General features: G+C 39.9%; 1 protein-coding gene across 2 annotated transcripts in view; it reads right to left on the bottom strand.

Annotated features, from left to right (window-relative positions):
- The window catches only part of AHCYL2 (adenosylhomocysteinase like 2), a 188,807-nt gene that overhangs the window by 56,823 nt on the left and 114,251 nt on the right, over window positions 1-17,733 (bottom strand). The window contains exon 1 of one of the 2 annotated variants that reach the window (XM_004382659.2): window positions 1,554-1,910. The exons of the other annotated variant lie outside the window; for it this stretch is intronic. Coding sequence (XP_004382716.1) covers window positions 1,554-1,697 — 144 coding nt within the window. The 5' untranslated portion in view covers window positions 1,698-1,910. Of the gene's footprint in view, window positions 1-1,553; window positions 1,911-17,733 lie in introns of those variants that run through there. 2 annotated transcript variants of the gene reach the window in all.

The raw sequence follows: 17,733 nt of genomic DNA, 5'->3' as shown, positions 1-17,733 counted from the left end.
TTAGCAGCCATAACTCTTAACCACTATGCACCAGGGAGATGTTCTGTACTTTGGTGCACAAATCACAGGTTTGTTTTTTCTTTTTTTCCTACAGTATTAATGTGTGTGTGTGTGTGTGTGTGTGTGTGTGTGTGTGTATGTGTGTGTGTGTGTGTGTATCAATAGATCATTGCTTTTCTTTTTTTTGAACATTTTATTGTGCTTTAGGTGAAGGTTTACAGAGCAAATTAGTTTGCTAATCAATAATTTATATACAAATTGTTCCGTGACATAGGTTACACTCCCCGCAATGTGTCAGCACTCTCCCCATTACCACCCTGAGTTCCCTATTTCCATTTGTCAGGTTTTCCTGCCCTAATGGTTATTTCTTTAAGTACATAATTCCATAAACACTGAAAAGAATTGGAATATACTGTATATAGTCTAACCAGTTTTCCATAGGGAAATATATAACCTCCCCAACATATATATAAAACATAAAACTGTAAGAAATCAGGCTATATCTAGAAGAAACCAGACAGTTAGGAACATAAGGATGGTGTTTTTAAATCAAAAGTTGAAATTGGATCTAAAATACTAGGTTATAAAACCTAGTGCTAGTTCTTATTAACAAGTAAGTCTGTATTATCATTATCAGGTAAAATTTTTTTTAATATAATGATAATATGGACTTATTTGTTAATAAGTTAATTTGTTAATAAAAACTAGCACATAAAATCTAGTATTTTAGATCCAATTTCAACTTTTGATTTTAAAAAAGTCTGTATTATCATTATATAAAAAATATTTATCAGGTAAACAGAAGCCCTAGTGGCGCAGTGGTTAAAGCACTCACCTGCTAACCCAGCCACTTCTAGGGAGGAAGAAGTGGCAGCTGCTTCTGTAAAGATTTATAGCCTTGGAAATCCTATGGGGCGGCTCTACTCTGTCCTCTAGGGTCGCTATGAGTCGGAATTGACTCAATGGCAGTGGGTTTTTTGGTTTTATCAGGTAAATATGGTATTTTGAAGAAGTGTACCGAGAGAGCTATAGTTCCCGCCTTCTATACACATATAAAGAACAGTTGGGGAAATGGTTTGACCAGAGAGGAAAAAAAATGCAAGCAGGTAAAAGAGAAATGTTTTCACTCTTTTTGGAGACTTGAGAGAACACCATTTTTACAAGTTCTGGGTTTTTTGTTCATGACTTTTTTTCATTACCCCAGGAGAAATAAACTAAGTATCAGCTTGAAAAAAAGAAATGCCAAGTAATGACAGCACAATACAATCCATGCAGTACCCCAGCAGCAGCAGGAATGCCCCGGCCCACCAGAGACAACCAGGCAGTAAGCAGTCTCTGGCCAGGCTGCTCTCATATCTTTCTTAGCTTCATTCCTAATTACAAAACAGGGTGACCCAGTACATAGGAACTAATCAGAAATTCCAGTAACAACTGTTTCCCAACCACAGATCTTGGTAAGGACTTCTTACAGGTGATCACTGTCACCTGTCAGAAACGGTTGCCTCTCATTATCTGGAAACAGGAGGAAAAGCAAAAGCGACCAAAGAACTCACCATCCACTCAGGCATGTGAAAGGCTGAGGTGCCCTCATTGCTGTCCCACTTCTCCATAGTGCAGGCTGGGGGAAATCTAGGTCCTGAAGCAAAACGGAAAGCTCGTTTGGAAATGCCAGGGTTAGCTGAGTGCCCCAACAGCATACCCAAACCTAGTGATTCCAGAAGTTCACAATGGCTAGGAGAAACAGCATCCCCCTTCACAGAGGCCTCCAACTTAAATCAAGATCATTAGTCAACTGCCTCACAGGCCCCTTTACTCCACAGCCTCAAAGCCTTCTGCTTCTGATTCAAAACCAGAGCTGATGTGAGGTTCCACGCCCAGGCAGGCATTCCTGTCTAAATCCCCCCCACCGCCAAAAAAAAAAAACCCACTGCTGACTCATAGTGACCCTATAGGACAGAGTAGAACTGCCCCATAGGGTTTGCAAGGAGCGTCTGGTGGATTTGAACTGCCAACCTGTTTAAAGTTACCCAAAACACTACCTCGCCTTACCAGACGGGACTTTCTGCAGCAATACAGTGAAAACCCTCAGGCTTCCTTTCTTTCTCTGTGTGTAACGCACTTGTTAACTTTCTCCCGCCCCTCAGGACACGTCACTGGAGGTGCTGATACCAAGATCAATAAAGACTGAGGTCAAGAAGGCACTCCCATTTCTCAAGAGTTGCTTGGTTTGAGTAAGTACAGTAAACAGGCGTTCCCTTGAAATCATGAGTTCCTTATGGTTTTCAACTTTAAACAGCTATGTAGAAGCGGGGGTCTGGCACCAAACTCTAGCATATCTCAAGTTAAATTCTTATTGCAGGGGAGATTTGGATGGAGCCAGGGAAGATCTTTTGCAAAATCAGAACTTACTAGAAACTCTGAAGAAAGTTCTGGGACCACAACTCCCTCTGCTGGCTCCCTGTGCTACGTACCTGAAGGTCTAAGGGCCTTCCACTACCGAAAGAACACAGGTGCTTGTTGTAAAGCTCCTGCTTCACTGAGGCTGGGTGGGAGCCACCACAGTGCAGATCTCAAGGAGGGCCAGGACTTTGGATCAAGATTAGTGCTGCCTCAAAGTCTCCATCCAATCTGGTTTTTACCCATAGACCACTTAATCCCTTCCTAGAGTATATTATCTGTTATGGATTGAATTATGTCCCCGACAAAAGGTGTGTTTTAGATCCTAACCTCTATGCCTGCGGTCAGAGCCTGATGCGGCAGTGGTTAAGAGCTTGGCTATTAACCAAAAAGTCAGCAGTTCGAATCCACTAGCTACTCCTTGGAAGCCCCATGTGGCAGTTCTATGCTGTCCTATAGGGTCACTATGAGTTGAAATCAACTCAACGCCAATGGGATTTTACGGGGGTTATAATCCCATTTGGGAATGGGCTCTTGATTATGTTAATGAGGCAGGATTGGTGTAGGGCGTATCTTGAGTCAATCTCTTTTGAGATATAAAAGAGATTAAACAAGAAAGCAGAAGAGAGATGAGGTAAGACAGATGCCAAGACACATGGAGATCTCCAAGAAACCAGGAAACAGAAGCTAGAGACAAGGATCTTCCTCCAGAGCCGACAGAGAGAGAAAGCCTTCCCCAAGAGCCAGCACCCTGAATTCAGACTTCTAGTCTCTAAAACTATGAGAATATAAATTTGTTTGTTAAAGTCACCCACTTGTGGTTATTTCCATTATAGCAGCACTAGATAACTAAGACATTATCCAATAAGAGTACCTAAGTTTCAGGCACAAAGGAAGCCCAACAAGATGCCTGCTTCAGTACCCTTCAAGGACCAGGACTCTACAGTGTTAATTCCCAATGCGGAGGCTAATTTCCCTGGAGCTAACAGTCATATTACTGTAACTATGATTATGGGTTTGTTGCCTTTTAGGGGCCTCACTGTTTAAGAGAATGGTCCTTCAGATATGGCATGGAGAGAGGAAGGTAATGTCTAAGGGGAGTGGTACTGTTGGGGACCAGAGAAAGTAGAATTTAAATGACTGACCTGGAGGTCTAGACTAGAGAGAAAGGCAAGTGAAAACAGAAGGGGACTGTTGGACTAGGTGAATGCAGAGGGGTCCAGGGCCTATTGATTACTGTAGAGTGGAGAGGAGGGGCAAGAAGAAAAGAATGGCAGAGGTGGAAGTAAAGGACACTGTGGCCAGAAAGGAGGGGCTATGAAGCAGTTTGAGTGATGAAAAAATACAGAGGATTGCTGAAATGCAGGGGAGATGAGGCTCTCTGAGGTTAGGATGTCAACTCGGAAAAAGTCTCAGCTCTCAGCAACGGCCAGTTATCACCCTTTGGTTTCCCTTTCAATCCAACCTTCTTAAAATGAGAAGTCCATCTGCCACCTAAATTTTCAATGTTATATCTCACCCTATATTCTCAAGGCAACATGTCTAAAATCAAAATTATTACTCCATCCTTCTTCCCACTCTCCAAACAACACTTTCTTCTCCTCAGTTTTCTGTGTCAATGATGCTATTTCCTCAGTCAACGAGATATAAAACCTCAGTCATCGCTGATTCTCCTGTTTTCCTTAGTCCCCTGAACAATTTGCTGTCAATTATTTTTTAGCACCCCCCTGCACCAAGCCTCTCACTGATCTTCCCTGTCCATTTTCACCACCTCTTAAAAACCATCTACAAATCCTTTCCAGGATGATCTTCTATTACATATTGCTATACATACTCTATCCTCCAGGTAAGCTGTATTGCCTGCCATTTCCAGATGTGACGACTGTGAGGCATGGCAGTTAAGAGCACTGGCGTTGGAATAAGACGGACCTGGGTTAAACCCTGGCTCTGACCTTCATTTAACCTCTCTATCCCTTCAGTTTTCTAATCTGTGAAGTGGAAGTAATAATAGCAATCTCACAGGATTGATGTGAGGATTTAAAAAGTGTATGTATACAAAGTGCTTAATAAATCATAGCTCTCACTTCTGTAATTACTGTGCTGTGTACTTTTCCCCTCAATGTCCTACTTAGCTCCTACTATTTTCTCAAATTGGAATGCATTCATTTTTGCCTCCACCTCCATCATTTTTACTTATTCAAATTTTTCAAAATTCACCTCAAATAATATTTCTGTCAAGAAGCCTGATCTAAAAAAAAAGGACCCTCCCTTTCCTCTAATATTGTTCTTTGGTTACATCACTGTTTATGAACTTCCTCATATCACAGTGACTTGTATAAATGTTTTACGTACACCTTGTTAGACTTCAGGCTCTTAGGGGCTTATCCAGCTTTGATTTGCCTACAGTGTCTGGCATATAGTGAGGGCTAGAAAATTGTCAAATAAGTTTAAAAATTTCGCATGCTATATGTATACTTTATCATATTCCAGGGGCAACCTGCATAATCAATGTCTTCGATATATTTATGTCCATTTTATAGGATTTGGAACATTTTACATTTACAAGAGCTGTGATTTATTTGATGGTCTGAGTCCTTAGTAGGGTTTTAATCCTTAATTATAATATTATCTCTGCAGGAATATATAATCCATTTTCCATTGCTTGACCTGCACCAATTATGATCCATTATGATCTATATCATAATGAAGCTTTTAGGAACACATCACACCAAAAGTCTGCTTTACCGCTTGAGTGGAGCCCAACCCTTAAGAGTCCTTCAGTGATAAGAAAATTACTAGATTATTGGTGCTTCCATTTATGTTCTCTTCATGATTTATTTAATAAATGGAAGATTATTGTCCACATGGTAGTGTTAAAACAAGAAAGAAAATGACTTAAAAAAAAGGGTTGGGAATAAAAGAATAAACACAAGTAAAATATATCACTTTGGCAGGCTAAATTAAACGTTATTTTAGCTGTGACATATTTTTTTGTACTTTCTAAGTGTAGGTTTTAACTAAAATAGACATCACTCAAAAACTGTAGCCTCATTACAACTTTTGAAAAAAATGAAAATAAAACAGTAGCTACTGAATTTGAGAACAGAAGTTCTATTAACTGACCAGGACTACACTAGGTTCAAATACTAGATACAAACTTGTTTCCAATATAACTGAATTTTACCATAGGTATATCTTCTAATGTGCTTTAGAAGATATATCTATAAGCAAGGGCAAGGCTAAAACCACTGCACATGACACAGAACTCTCAATATTTAGGTGAGAAGTTAGCAACTGTAAGGAGTTACACAGACTGTGCCAACTCCTGCAGTCTTTGGCCTTAGTAAAATTGCCAGTGTGTGAATAACTCAGAAAAATCTCATTTTCACTCCAAGAAAAACTCAAAGTTCTACGTGCCAGCTGTTTTCCTACCAGTGGAGATCTGTAGTGTTATCATCCATGACCTAAAGCCAGACTGAGTATGTGCTCAGGGTCAAAGGGAAAAGAATATTTCCAGAGGTCAAAGCCAAAAACAACCAGGCAGTGGTGAAGGAGTAACTATAATGGCGAGCAGTTTTAAACAAAAGGTGATAAATCTGGACCCTAGAGAGTCATATGGCACAGGGCAAAGAATACAAGAATGTGACCCCGTCCTCCAATCCTTGCTTGTCACTAATTGTTTTATTAGACTTTGGCAAGTCACCTAATTACTCTGTCCTTCAGTTTCCTTATTATAAAATGAGAGGGAGGTAGGGGAAGAGCGGACTGTGGAAGGTTAGATAGAACTGGTTCCTTCCAGTTCTGACATTCAGTATTTCTAATCCATCTGGTTTCTCTAAGGCCATAAGAAAAAAATAGTAACTACTCTGATCTTTCCTTAGCCACCTAAGTTGTAGTTTATAATAGAGGCTAAGGTTTCTAACTATCTGAGTTCAAAGTTCAATCTGGTCAATTGTGAGGGTGGCAAATTGCTAGGCCTCAAATCTCCCTTGCCCCTTCAAACCTGAAATGCCAACATTACCACAGCTACTTGAGTTGCTAAGTCCTCCTCATTTACCCCACAACCTAAACATTAGCCATCGTACCTCTCAGTTCTTCAGTGACCTTGTGGAGTAAAGAATTTAACTTTACCTGAAGAATTTGGTCTTTGTGCTTGGCTCCTGAGAGATAACCTCTAAAACCTTGGAATTTCCCCAGTGATTATAAAGTGTCCTTGGTGAGACCTCCAGACAATACCTAGTTAGGAACCTCTTGTGTGGATGCTAGCCATACCAGAAAGATCTACCTCTCTGTCAGCCAGCGGACCTCAGGGACAGAGGGTATGATTCAGTTAATCATGCCTATGTAATTATATCATGCCTATGTAATGCCAATAAAGGCTCTGGACACCTAAGCTCCATGGGCTTCCTACTTGGTGAAAGACACCGACGCACATGGGAGGGTACAGTGTCCCTTTTTGACACACAGAAGCTCTGTGTTGGGAATGGTCCCAGAACTTGCTCTATATGTCTATTCATTTATATCCTTTTTGATATAATAAAACTGTAATCCAAAGTATAGCATTTGCCTTCATTTTATTAGTTGTTTTAGTGAATTATCTAACCCAAAGGAGTAGCAGGAGGCAGCAAGTCATATATGATTTCATCAGCATGATCATTTAAAAATGATCACATCATTCCCTTGTTTATAATGCCTCAATGGATCCCCACCGTCTTAAAAATAAAATTCAAACTTGTTAGCATGACACATAAGACTCTTCATGACTTAGCCTCTGCATACCTCTCGGTCCTCAACTCTCCTCATTCCCCTACTTCTCCACCCTGAACTCTCTCTCTCTCTCTCACACACACACACACACACACACACTCTCTCTCTCTCTCTCTCTCTCACTTGCACGTCTTTTGAAATCAGGTTAGCTGTAACCTCTTCCAGTACATGTTTCCAGCTCTTTTTGATTACTGAGTAGTCTCCCAGACTGGTCTCTATCATAGCACATATCAGTGTTCATACTATAATTGCTTGTCTATTTCCACAGAGGGAGCCTTTGTGGTACGGTGGTTAAGCGTGCAGCTGCTAACTGAAAGGTCAGTGGTTCAAACCCACCAGCCGCTCCAGTGGAGAATGATGTGGTAGTCTGTTTCCATAAAGATTACAGCATTAGAAACCCTATGGGGCAGTTCTACCCTATCCTACAGGATTACTATGAATCGGAATCAACTACAGCAACAGGTTTAGTTTTAGGTTATTGCCACACTAGAGTTACAAGCAACTTGAGGGCAAGGATTATGTGTCTAATCCCTATAATCCAAGTGCCTAGCACAGAGTAAACATTCAGTGAATATTTGTTGAATGAATACATGACGTAAATAACAGCTAGCTCAGAGCAAAGCCCAAAATGAATAGAATATAGAACAGGTACCTGAAGGGTAAAAGGAAGAGAAAGGGAACCAGGTATAGATAAGAATCATTAAAGCTATAAATAGAAACACTGCTATAACAAAATTATGCCTAGTGTAGCTAACTATATCTCCCTGCCACTGACTAGTCCAATCACCGTTCCTTAGAAAAACAATTATGCAATAGAGCAACTATAGGACACTAAAGCAGGCATCAGGCCACCTTCCCCACTCCCTGCGAAGTCCTCTACAATCTGAGAGTGTGGACTTAAATTCTCAATTTCCCCGACACAGCTAACAGTGTTCCACTTGGGTCAGGGTTCAGTTTGTTGCACAGTTAGCACCTCTGGCTAAGCCTACCCTCAAAGAGAGGTCAAGCTGAAACTCAAAAACTTCTCATGTTGTTCAACCAGAGTAACAATGGAATGGAAATTGCATTCAGGGCCCTCAATTTTATCATGGAGTTAGGGGAGGGAGGTAAAATTGAGACATAATACCATTAAATACATGTAGAATGTGAACTTCTCACTACATTCTTTTTTTTTTTTTTTAAATAATATTTTATTGTGTTTTAACAGAGAGTCCCTGATGGAGCAGGAGAAAGGTGGGGTAAATCTCAAATTCTAGTAAAAAGACCAGACTTAATGGTCTGAGGCTGGAGGAACCCTGTAAAGCATGGCCCCCGGACACTCTGTCAACCCAGAACTAAAACCATTCCTGAGGCCAACTCTTCAGACAAAGATTGGACTGGACTGTGGGACATAAAATAATGATACTCGTGAAGAGTGTGCTTCTTAGCTCAGGTTGATACATGAGACTAAAAGTGTAGCTTCTATCCGGAGGTGAGATGAGAAGGCAGAGAGGGTTTTAGGAGCTGGTTGAATGGACATGGGAAATCAGGGGTGGAAAGGAGGAGTGTGCTGTCACAGTATAGGGAGAGCTATTAGGGTCACATAACAATGTATGTATCAATTTTTGTATGAGAAACTAAAAGTAAACTTTCACTTAAACTACAACAATAAACAAAATAAAAAATAATATTTTACTGTGTTTTAGGTGAAAGTTTACATAGCAAATCAGGTTCCCATTTAACAATTTTTACACAAATTGTTCCGTGCCAACTGCTGTTCTTAGATGCCACTGAGTTGGTTCTGATGTACAGTGATCCTATATACAGCAGAACAAAACACTGCCTGGTCCTGTGCCATCCTCACAATCGTTGCTATGTTTGAGCGTATTGTTGCAGCCACTGTGTACACCCATCTCATTGAAGGTGCTCCTCTTTTTTGCTGACCCTCTTCTTTACCAAGCATGATGTCCTTCTTCAGGAACTGATCCCTCCTGATAACATGTCCAAAGTACATAAGACAAAGTCTTGCCATCCTCGCTTCTAAGGAGCATTCTGACTGTACTTCTTCCAAGATAGATTTGTTCCTTCTTCTGGCAGTCCATGGTATATTCAATATTCTTCGCCAACACCATAATTCAAAGGCATCCATTCTTCTTCAGTCTTCCTTATTCACTGTCCAGCTTTCACGTGCATCCGAGGCAACTGAAAATACCATGACTTGGGTTAGACACACTTTAGTCCTCAAGATGACATCTTTGCTTTTTAACACTTTGAAGAGGTCTTTTGCAGCAGATTTGCTCAGTGCAATATGTCATTTCATTTCCTGACAGCTGGTTCCGTGGGTGCTGACTATGGATCCAAGTAAAATGAAATCCTTGACAACTTCAATATTTTCTCTGTCTATCACGATGTTGCTTATTGGTTCAGTTGTGAGGATTCCTGTTTTCTTTATGTTGAGGTGTAATTCATATGGAAGGCTGTAGCCTTTGATCTTTATCAGTAAGTACTTTAAGTCCTCTTCACTTTGCAAGCAAGGTTGTGCTATCTGCATATCACAGGTTGTTAATGAGTCTTCCTCCAATCATGATGCCGCGTTCTTCATAGAGTTCAGCTTCTTGTACTATTTTCTCAGTATACAGACTAAGTATGGTGAAAGGACACAACCCTGATACACACCTTTCCCAATTTTAAACCATGAAGTATCCCCTTGTTCTGTTTGAATGACTGCCTCTTGGTCTATGTACAGGTTCTGCATGAGGACAATTAAGTGTTCTGGAATTCCCATTCTTTGCAATGTTACCCACAGATCCACACAGTTGAATGCCTTTGCATAGTCAATAAACACAGGTAAACATCTTTCTGGTATTCTCTGCTTTCAGCCAAGATCCAACTGACATCAGCAATGATATTCCTTGATCCACGTCCTCTTCTGAATCCGGCTTGAATTTCTGGCAGTTCCCCATCAATGTACTGCTACAACCATTTCTGAATTATCTTCAGCAAAATTTTACTTGCTTGGGAGGGAACACAACAGAGAGTCCCTGATGGAGCAGGAGAAAAGTAGGGTGCAGAACTCAAATTCTAGTAAAAAGACCAGTCTTACTGATACTGCAGGTATCCCGGAAAGCTTGGCCCCCAGACTCTCTGTCAACTCAGCACTAAAACCATTCCCGAGGCCAACTCTTCAAAGATTAGACTGGACTATGAGGCATAAAATCATACTCGTGAAGAGTGTGTTTCTTAGCTCAAGTAGATACACGAGACTAAATGGGCAGTTCCTGTCTGGAGGTGAAATGAGAAGGCAGAGAAGGTCAGGAGCTGGTTGAATGGACACGGGAAATCAGGGGTGGAAAGGAGGAGTGTGCTGTCATAGTATACGGAGAGCAATTAGGGTCACATAACAATGTATGTATAAATTTTTGTATGAGAGACTAACTTGAATTGTAAACTTTCACTTAAAGTACAACAATAAAAATTTAAAAAAAAAACAAAAACAGTTTCACTTGCATGAGATATTAATGATACTGTTCAATAATTTCTGCATTCTGTTGGATCATCTTTCTTTGGAATGGGCACAAATATGGATCTCTTCCAGCAGGTTGGCCAGGTAGCCGTCTTCCAAATTTCTTGGCATAGGCAAGTGAGCACTTCTAGCATTGCATCTGTCTGCTGAAACATCTCAATTGGTATTCCTGAGTCAATTCTTGGAACCTTGTTTTTTGCCAATGCCTTCAGTGCAGCTTGGACTTCTTCCTTCAGTATCATTGGTTCTTGATCATATGCTAACTCCTGAAAGGACTGAACACTGATCAGTTCTTTTTGGTACAATGACTCTGTGTATTCCTTCCGTCTTTTGATGCTGTGCCCAACTACATTCTTTTTTAAATAAACTTTTTACTGAAGCATAACTTACCTACAAAAAAAAAAAAAAGTATACAAATCAAAAGGTTACAGCTTGATAAAACACATTAATGTGACCACTACCCAGATAAGGAAACAGAACATTACCAGCACCCCAGGAGATGGAGACAAGTCAGAATCAATCCTTTGCCCCATGAGTGAAGCAGGGGCCAGTGGCCTTCTTTCTGTGTATGAAAAGGAAACAACCTACCAACCAGTTGCTGTTGAGTTGATTCCAACTCATGGCGATCCCATGTGTGTCACAGTAGAACTCAGTTCCACAGGATTTTCAGTGGCTGATTTTTTGGAAGTAGACAGCCAGGCCTTTCTTCTGATGCACTGCTGGGTGGACTTGAACCATCAGTCTTTCAGTTAGCAATCGACACCATTAACCGTTTGCGCTACCCAAAGACTCCAAACAAGGGAAACACAAAAACAAACAAACCCGTTGCCATCAAGTCGATTCCAACTCATAGTGACCCTACAGGACAGAGTAAAACTGCCCCACAGGGTTTCCAAGGAGCGGCTGGTGGATTTAAACTGCCAAACTTTTGGTTGACAGGCGAACTCTTAACCACTGGGCCACCAGGGCTCCAAAATAAAGGAAAGAGATAAACAGGGTTGCCAGATATGATCCAGGAAAGTCAAATGGGGAACATTCCACTGAGTTCCAAGCAAATCAATCAAGTACAACCATGATTAGGAAGCAGATCTTCTTACACCCAAGACCAGGAAATTATGTATTTACTAGATTCCTAATAAGCAAAAATTGTCCTGGAATCCAAACCTTAAAGAAGTACTAAGTGGACACCCCCCCACCCCGCAACCAATAACAAACAACCCACTGTCTAGCAGCCAATTTCTGGAAGCTGTGTTGATGAATGAGCTAATGTCTGTAAGATACTTCAAAGTCCTTGGAGAGGAAGAAATATATAAAGTTCTATTGTGCTCACTTGCTCTGGATGATTCCAAGTCTAATTTTAAAGGTTATGAGCCAATTCTTAATTGCAGGTGCTGGAGATACCCCGTGAGGTCCATAAATCACTTCAATTTTGCTTCTAAGAGCAATTCTCTAGTCGAAGTCTTCTATCAAGTCTAGCAGTGACAGTAGAAGTGAAAGGGAAATAAATTTATCCTCTTAAAACAATCCTGACATGCTGAAACTAACAGAAGTCTATACCTCCCTGGGTGGTACAAGTGGTTAACTCATTCGGCTACTAACTATAAGGTTGGTTGTTTGAGTCTACCCAGAGGCCTCAGAAGAAAGACCTGGCAATCTACTTCCAAAAAACCAGCCATCAAAAACCCTAAGGGAGTTCCTGTGTGGCACAAACGGTTAAGTGCTCGACTACTAGCCAAAAGGTTGGTGGTTCAAACCCACCCAGCAGCACCTCGGAAGACAGGCCTGATGATATGCTTCTGAAAGGTCACAGCCTTGAAAACCCTATGGAGCAGTTCTACTCCACACATGGGGTCACCATGAGTCGGAATCAGCAACTAACAAAATAACAAGCATTGTGCCAATGCATTAAGAGGTTCTTAATAAAGTATTTTTTTTAAAAAAAACACCTATGGAGCAAAGTTCTATTCTGACACACATGGGGTCGCCATGAGTGGAGGTGACTCAACCGCAACTGGTTAACACCTGGTTGCAAGAGCAGGTCTTACTCAATGTCACCCACAATGAAGACATATAAGGGGCCATATTCAGACATGCAAGACTATCCCTACCAAATAATCATGGTTCAGTGGTAGAATTCTCACTTTCCATGTAGGAAACCCAGGTTGGATTCCTGGCCAATGCACCTCATGTGCAGTCACTGTCCACCTGTCCATGGAGGCTTGTGTGTTGCTATGATGCTGAACAAGTTTCAACGGAGCTTCCAGACTAAGATGTACTAGGAAGAAAGGCCTGATGATCTACTTCCAAAAAATCAGCCAATGAAAACCCTATGGATCACAACAGTCTGATCTGCAATTGATCATGAAGATGGCGCAGGACCAGGCAGCATTTTGTTCTGTTCTGTTGTGCAATGGTCACCATGAGTCGGGGGCAAACCTGAAGGCAGCTAACAACAACAACGCTTGGGCTGCTCTGCTGCTGAAAACCAGCCAGGTACATAGATAGGTCAATACAACCCAGTAACTTTTCCATGTTTCCCTAGTTAGTCCTTTCTTCCCATCTCCACACCAGCTGTCAAACATTCCTACTCTTCTCAAATGTCCAACCATAATATCTATCTTAGCACATTACTTCCACTCCTATTTCACGGTGAACACCAAAACTTTTAGATGAAAATTTCTTTCAATATCTTGACACCAAAACCTACAAACTTACCAACATTCATATCCAGTCTCTCCTATCTCCCTCCTGTTCTCATGGAGAGGAGTCTCTTTCCCATCTGAATCTAATTCCTCCACCAGTGCTCTGGATCAAATTTCTCTCCCCTCCTCGGGAACTGCTGTCTTGTCAATTATTCCCTCTCTTATTTTTTCAGCCTTTGTCTACTGGTTTCTGTATATCAGCACAAAATACATTCAGGTTTCTCCCATCCTAAAAATAAATCTCCTTTCATCTTCCTCTTCCTCTTTCAGCTATTGCTCTCTTCATTTACCTTCACAGCCAAACTCCCTGGCTTTCTAAACTCACTATACCCCCGCTTCTTTACCTTCCACTCACTTTTCAATCTACTACAGTCTGGCTTCTGCCAATCCACTAGAACTATTCGTGCCACAGTCACTACGTTCTTGTTGCTAAATCTAACGGATACTCCTCAGCTTACTTTACCTTCATTAATTTGGCACTGTTAATACCTCTTCCTTGAAAGACTCTTCCTTTGGCTTTCCTGACATTACATTCATCAGGCTTTCTTCTTATCTCCAAGATATCCTCCTTGTTAGTCTCCTTTGTGGCTTCTTTCCACTTCTGGTCCCTTACAGGTACAGGTTCTTGAAGGTTCTATTCTAGTCTCTGTTTTCTATTCACTGAAAATATCTTCTTACCCATATCCATGGCTTCATTTACTATTAATGTGCAAATAACTTCCAAAACTCTGTATCTAATTCACACTTCTCTCTTGAGCTTCAGTTCTAGACAATAGCTTACTGGATGCTTCACTCTATAATACTCCCATAGGTACCTCCACCTCAATATATTTAAAACATTTGTTTACTTTTTTGAATAAGGAAGATAGACAAAAATAAGTAAGCAGATGAAATAATTAAATTTATGGTAAGTGCTAAAAAGGAAATGATCAAGAGACTAAAAGTAAAGTATAAAAGGAAGAAACTACCTTAGATAGAAGGATCAAGGATGGCTTCTTTAAGGAGGTAACACTTGAGCTAGGACCGGAAGGATGAGAAAAAGCTTTCTATATAAAAGGAAGGAAATAGTTAAGTGCAAAGACCCTGATGTAAGAAAGACTTTAGCATGTTTAAGGAATGGGAAGATGACTTGTGTGGCTGGAATTTACTAAATCAAAGGGAAAAGGGCATAAAATGAGGTTGCTAAGGTAGGCAAAGCTTCAAACATGAAGGGTCTTATAAGCTAAGATAAAGAATCTGGGGTTTATTCCAAGTATAGTGACAAGAACCACATACATTTGCTGCTATGTGGAAAATGGATTACAGACAGGCAAAAAAAAGGCAAGATCAATTAGAAAGCTGATGCAGTAGATCAAGTGAAAGATGATGGTAACCTGAAGTAGGCTAATAGCAATGAAGATGGAGGAAACCAGAGATCTGAAGTAATTTCGAAGGCAAAACTCATAAAAATTGCCAATAGATGGCTGTAGGAAGTGAGAAAAAAGAAATAAAGAATGACTTCCAAGTCTAATTTGAACAACTGGGATGAAAATAATTTACTGAGATGAGAAAAATTTGGTAGGGTGAAAGAGATGAAGTTTCATGGGAGAAATCAAAAGTTCTAAGGTGGACATGTTACACTGGGAACATCTGTGAAACATTTACATAGACACAGAAAGTAGGTAGATACAGAGCTCAAATAAGAGGTCTATATTGCAGGCAGCTTAACTGGAAGCTGTCAAGCTCACGGTAGCAGATATGAGTTTTCCAAAATTCATATTTTCTCTTGAAAGTTTGAATTTTATCACTGACAACAAACAGTGTTCCTTGAAGTGACACGCTCACTTTGTTCATTTTTGAGCGTGAACAATCTTGTCTGTCAAGCATTCCTTCAAGTAAAACCTGGTGTTCCATAAAAAAGAGGCCAGCTCACTCAGTAACTCAGAAACTCACAAGTGCTTTCCCTCAAGATAAGGGAAGCAAGGTGCTTTAAGTGTACTTCCCATTTCATCAACACATCATTAAAAAGAATTGTACTACAGGGTTGATATTTAATAAAATTAATAATTTCTATTGTTTCAGCAATGACATTTTTAGGTGAAATTGGAAAAAAAAATTTAACCGTGAGTGAATGGCGATGACAAATGCAACGACTACTAGTTTGGCACCAGGGCTTTAACTCATGGTAAGGCACCAGCAGTTTTATCTACCATCGCCTATACACCATTGGTGCAAATGTCAACATAATGAAAAAGGCAAATAACATCTCAGTATTATTATGAAAATAGTTTTCAACTCATAGACTCCATGAAAGGATTTCAGGGACCCCTCAGGAGTTCTTGGACCACACTTTGAGAACCACTCCAGTAAGAGGTGCTAGGAGACCACTGGGAGGCCTGGTGGTTAACAATGGCTTTGTGGAGGACAGAGATATGAACGTTTTTTACCCATAAATGGGTGTCTCAGAAAGGTCTTTTCTTCATTTTTACAAACTTGAAAGACTTCTACTTCTACAACCTCTACCATGGGGATTTCCTTCTTTTACCTTCCCCTTTTATTCAGAGGTCTTTGAGATCAAAAGTATTTAATGATACTAAATGCTATTCGTCTTTTTTACTTTTTATTCTCTTCTGAGTGTAAAGTTTTCTAGAGGCTATATGACATGTGAGCCAATGGTGGCTAACAACATATGACATGTGACAGCATTATCACTCTGCTGGTTAATGAAATGTGTGCTTGCACATTCTTGTGTTTTCTAAAATTTTCTAAGAAACCTGTTTAGGCTATAAATAAAAGTGTTTTCAGTTCATTACTTCTACTGTGTTCCTATTATCTATTTCCAGTTATACCTGCTTTAAGCTCTGTAACCTCATCATCATTCAATAAATTATTATTTTCATATACCAAACTTTTCCTTGTGCCTATGCAGAAACACAAAAAATAAGAACACACTGTTGACTTGTTTTGGAATAATATTTTTAAAAATTTTCAAAGCTTTTCTAAATTTACATTTTTTAAAACTGTTACTATTTTAGAATTCAATCATATTCTAAAGAGAAAATTTATTTGTATTATTTTTTATTTTTAAAGAAATTGTTTGCTTTAAAAAAGATTAGAAGATTCATTTTTTTAACCCACATCTGCACCATCTACATGTAAAGATGCTGAAAAAGATGAAATTGACATATCAGAATGTTATCTGACTCAGGGAAAAGAAGAATCTACTCCAAGTAAACTGGAAACTTTGTAAATAAAAAAACACAACATCATTTTGAGATCAATCATTTATAGTTTAAGAAAACGGAATTGAATATTTTCAACAGATTCATGGTGAGCTCTTTAAAACACGTCACACAAACAAGAAGAATGACAATACAAAGATGAAATAACCCCAAATCCCACTTAAATGACAGTCATCCTGAACTCTCCTTGAAAAACATCCAAAGATAAACTGAATAGAACAGAAAGATAAGCCTTTATGATTATAGGTAGAATCGCCTTAGCAGTTAGAAATGCTATTAAGATAATTAGTAGATATTAGAGGGGGCTGTAGTTCTTCTGAAGAAACTGAGAATCTTCTTCAATCTGATTGAGATAGGTACCTAACAAGGAGAGAAAAACAAAATTCACATGACCCTTTTCTATGGAAATCCTAAGCTCACAGAGACACAATGCAGCCAGTGTCCTCTGAAAGCCCAGGGATCCAAGGGTTGACCCCGAAATCTGCTCTGCTGCTGCTGCTTCTTTTTTTTTATTTTACTGCCAAGAAAACAAATGGAGGACGTGAGCATTCAGAACAAGATAATTGCTATGGGGGTTATGTAACAAAGTAATCTTGGGGCAGAATTGCTCTTAATTCTGATAATCAACTCTTTTATCTACATGCTCCACATTTCACTGAGGAATCCAGGGAACCTAGTCTCTGTATATAAAGGTGTACTTTAACCCACCCCTCCAATGAGGGCCCTCAATTCTAGAAACCTGAATCTGTGATTATCAAGTGCAACAGAGGGCCATTCCTTAAAGCAGTCACCAAAATTATCAAGGACACTTAGTTTGAGGGATAACAGAATGGGTTAGCTCTTAAAACAAGAGTGATTTTGAAGGTCATCATTGTGCCACCAAGCGCATGGCAAAAAGAAGAGAGGATCACGTTTTCCTAGGTGCAGCCTCGCGTTGAAAGGGTTAGAGATACTCGTCAGTAAAAGTTATATACTTACAGATCCCCAGATGGCATAACTCAACAAAGGGGTCCATCAAGAAAAAGAATCAACAACAAAAAGACAAATAATCCTATCAAAAAATGGGCAAAGGAAATAAACAGACACTTCACCAAAGAAGACATTCAAATGGCCCACAGACACATGAGGAAATGCTTGCGATCAC

Source organism: Trichechus manatus, unplaced genomic scaffold (assembly GCF_000243295.1).
Source record: "Trichechus manatus latirostris isolate Lorelei unplaced genomic scaffold, TriManLat1.0 scaffold00097, whole genome shotgun sequence".
Lineage (NCBI taxonomy): Eukaryota > Metazoa > Chordata > Mammalia > Sirenia > Trichechidae > Trichechus > Trichechus manatus.
Note: the sequence above shows the minus strand (reverse complement) of the source record. Positions and strands in the feature narration are given on the sequence as shown.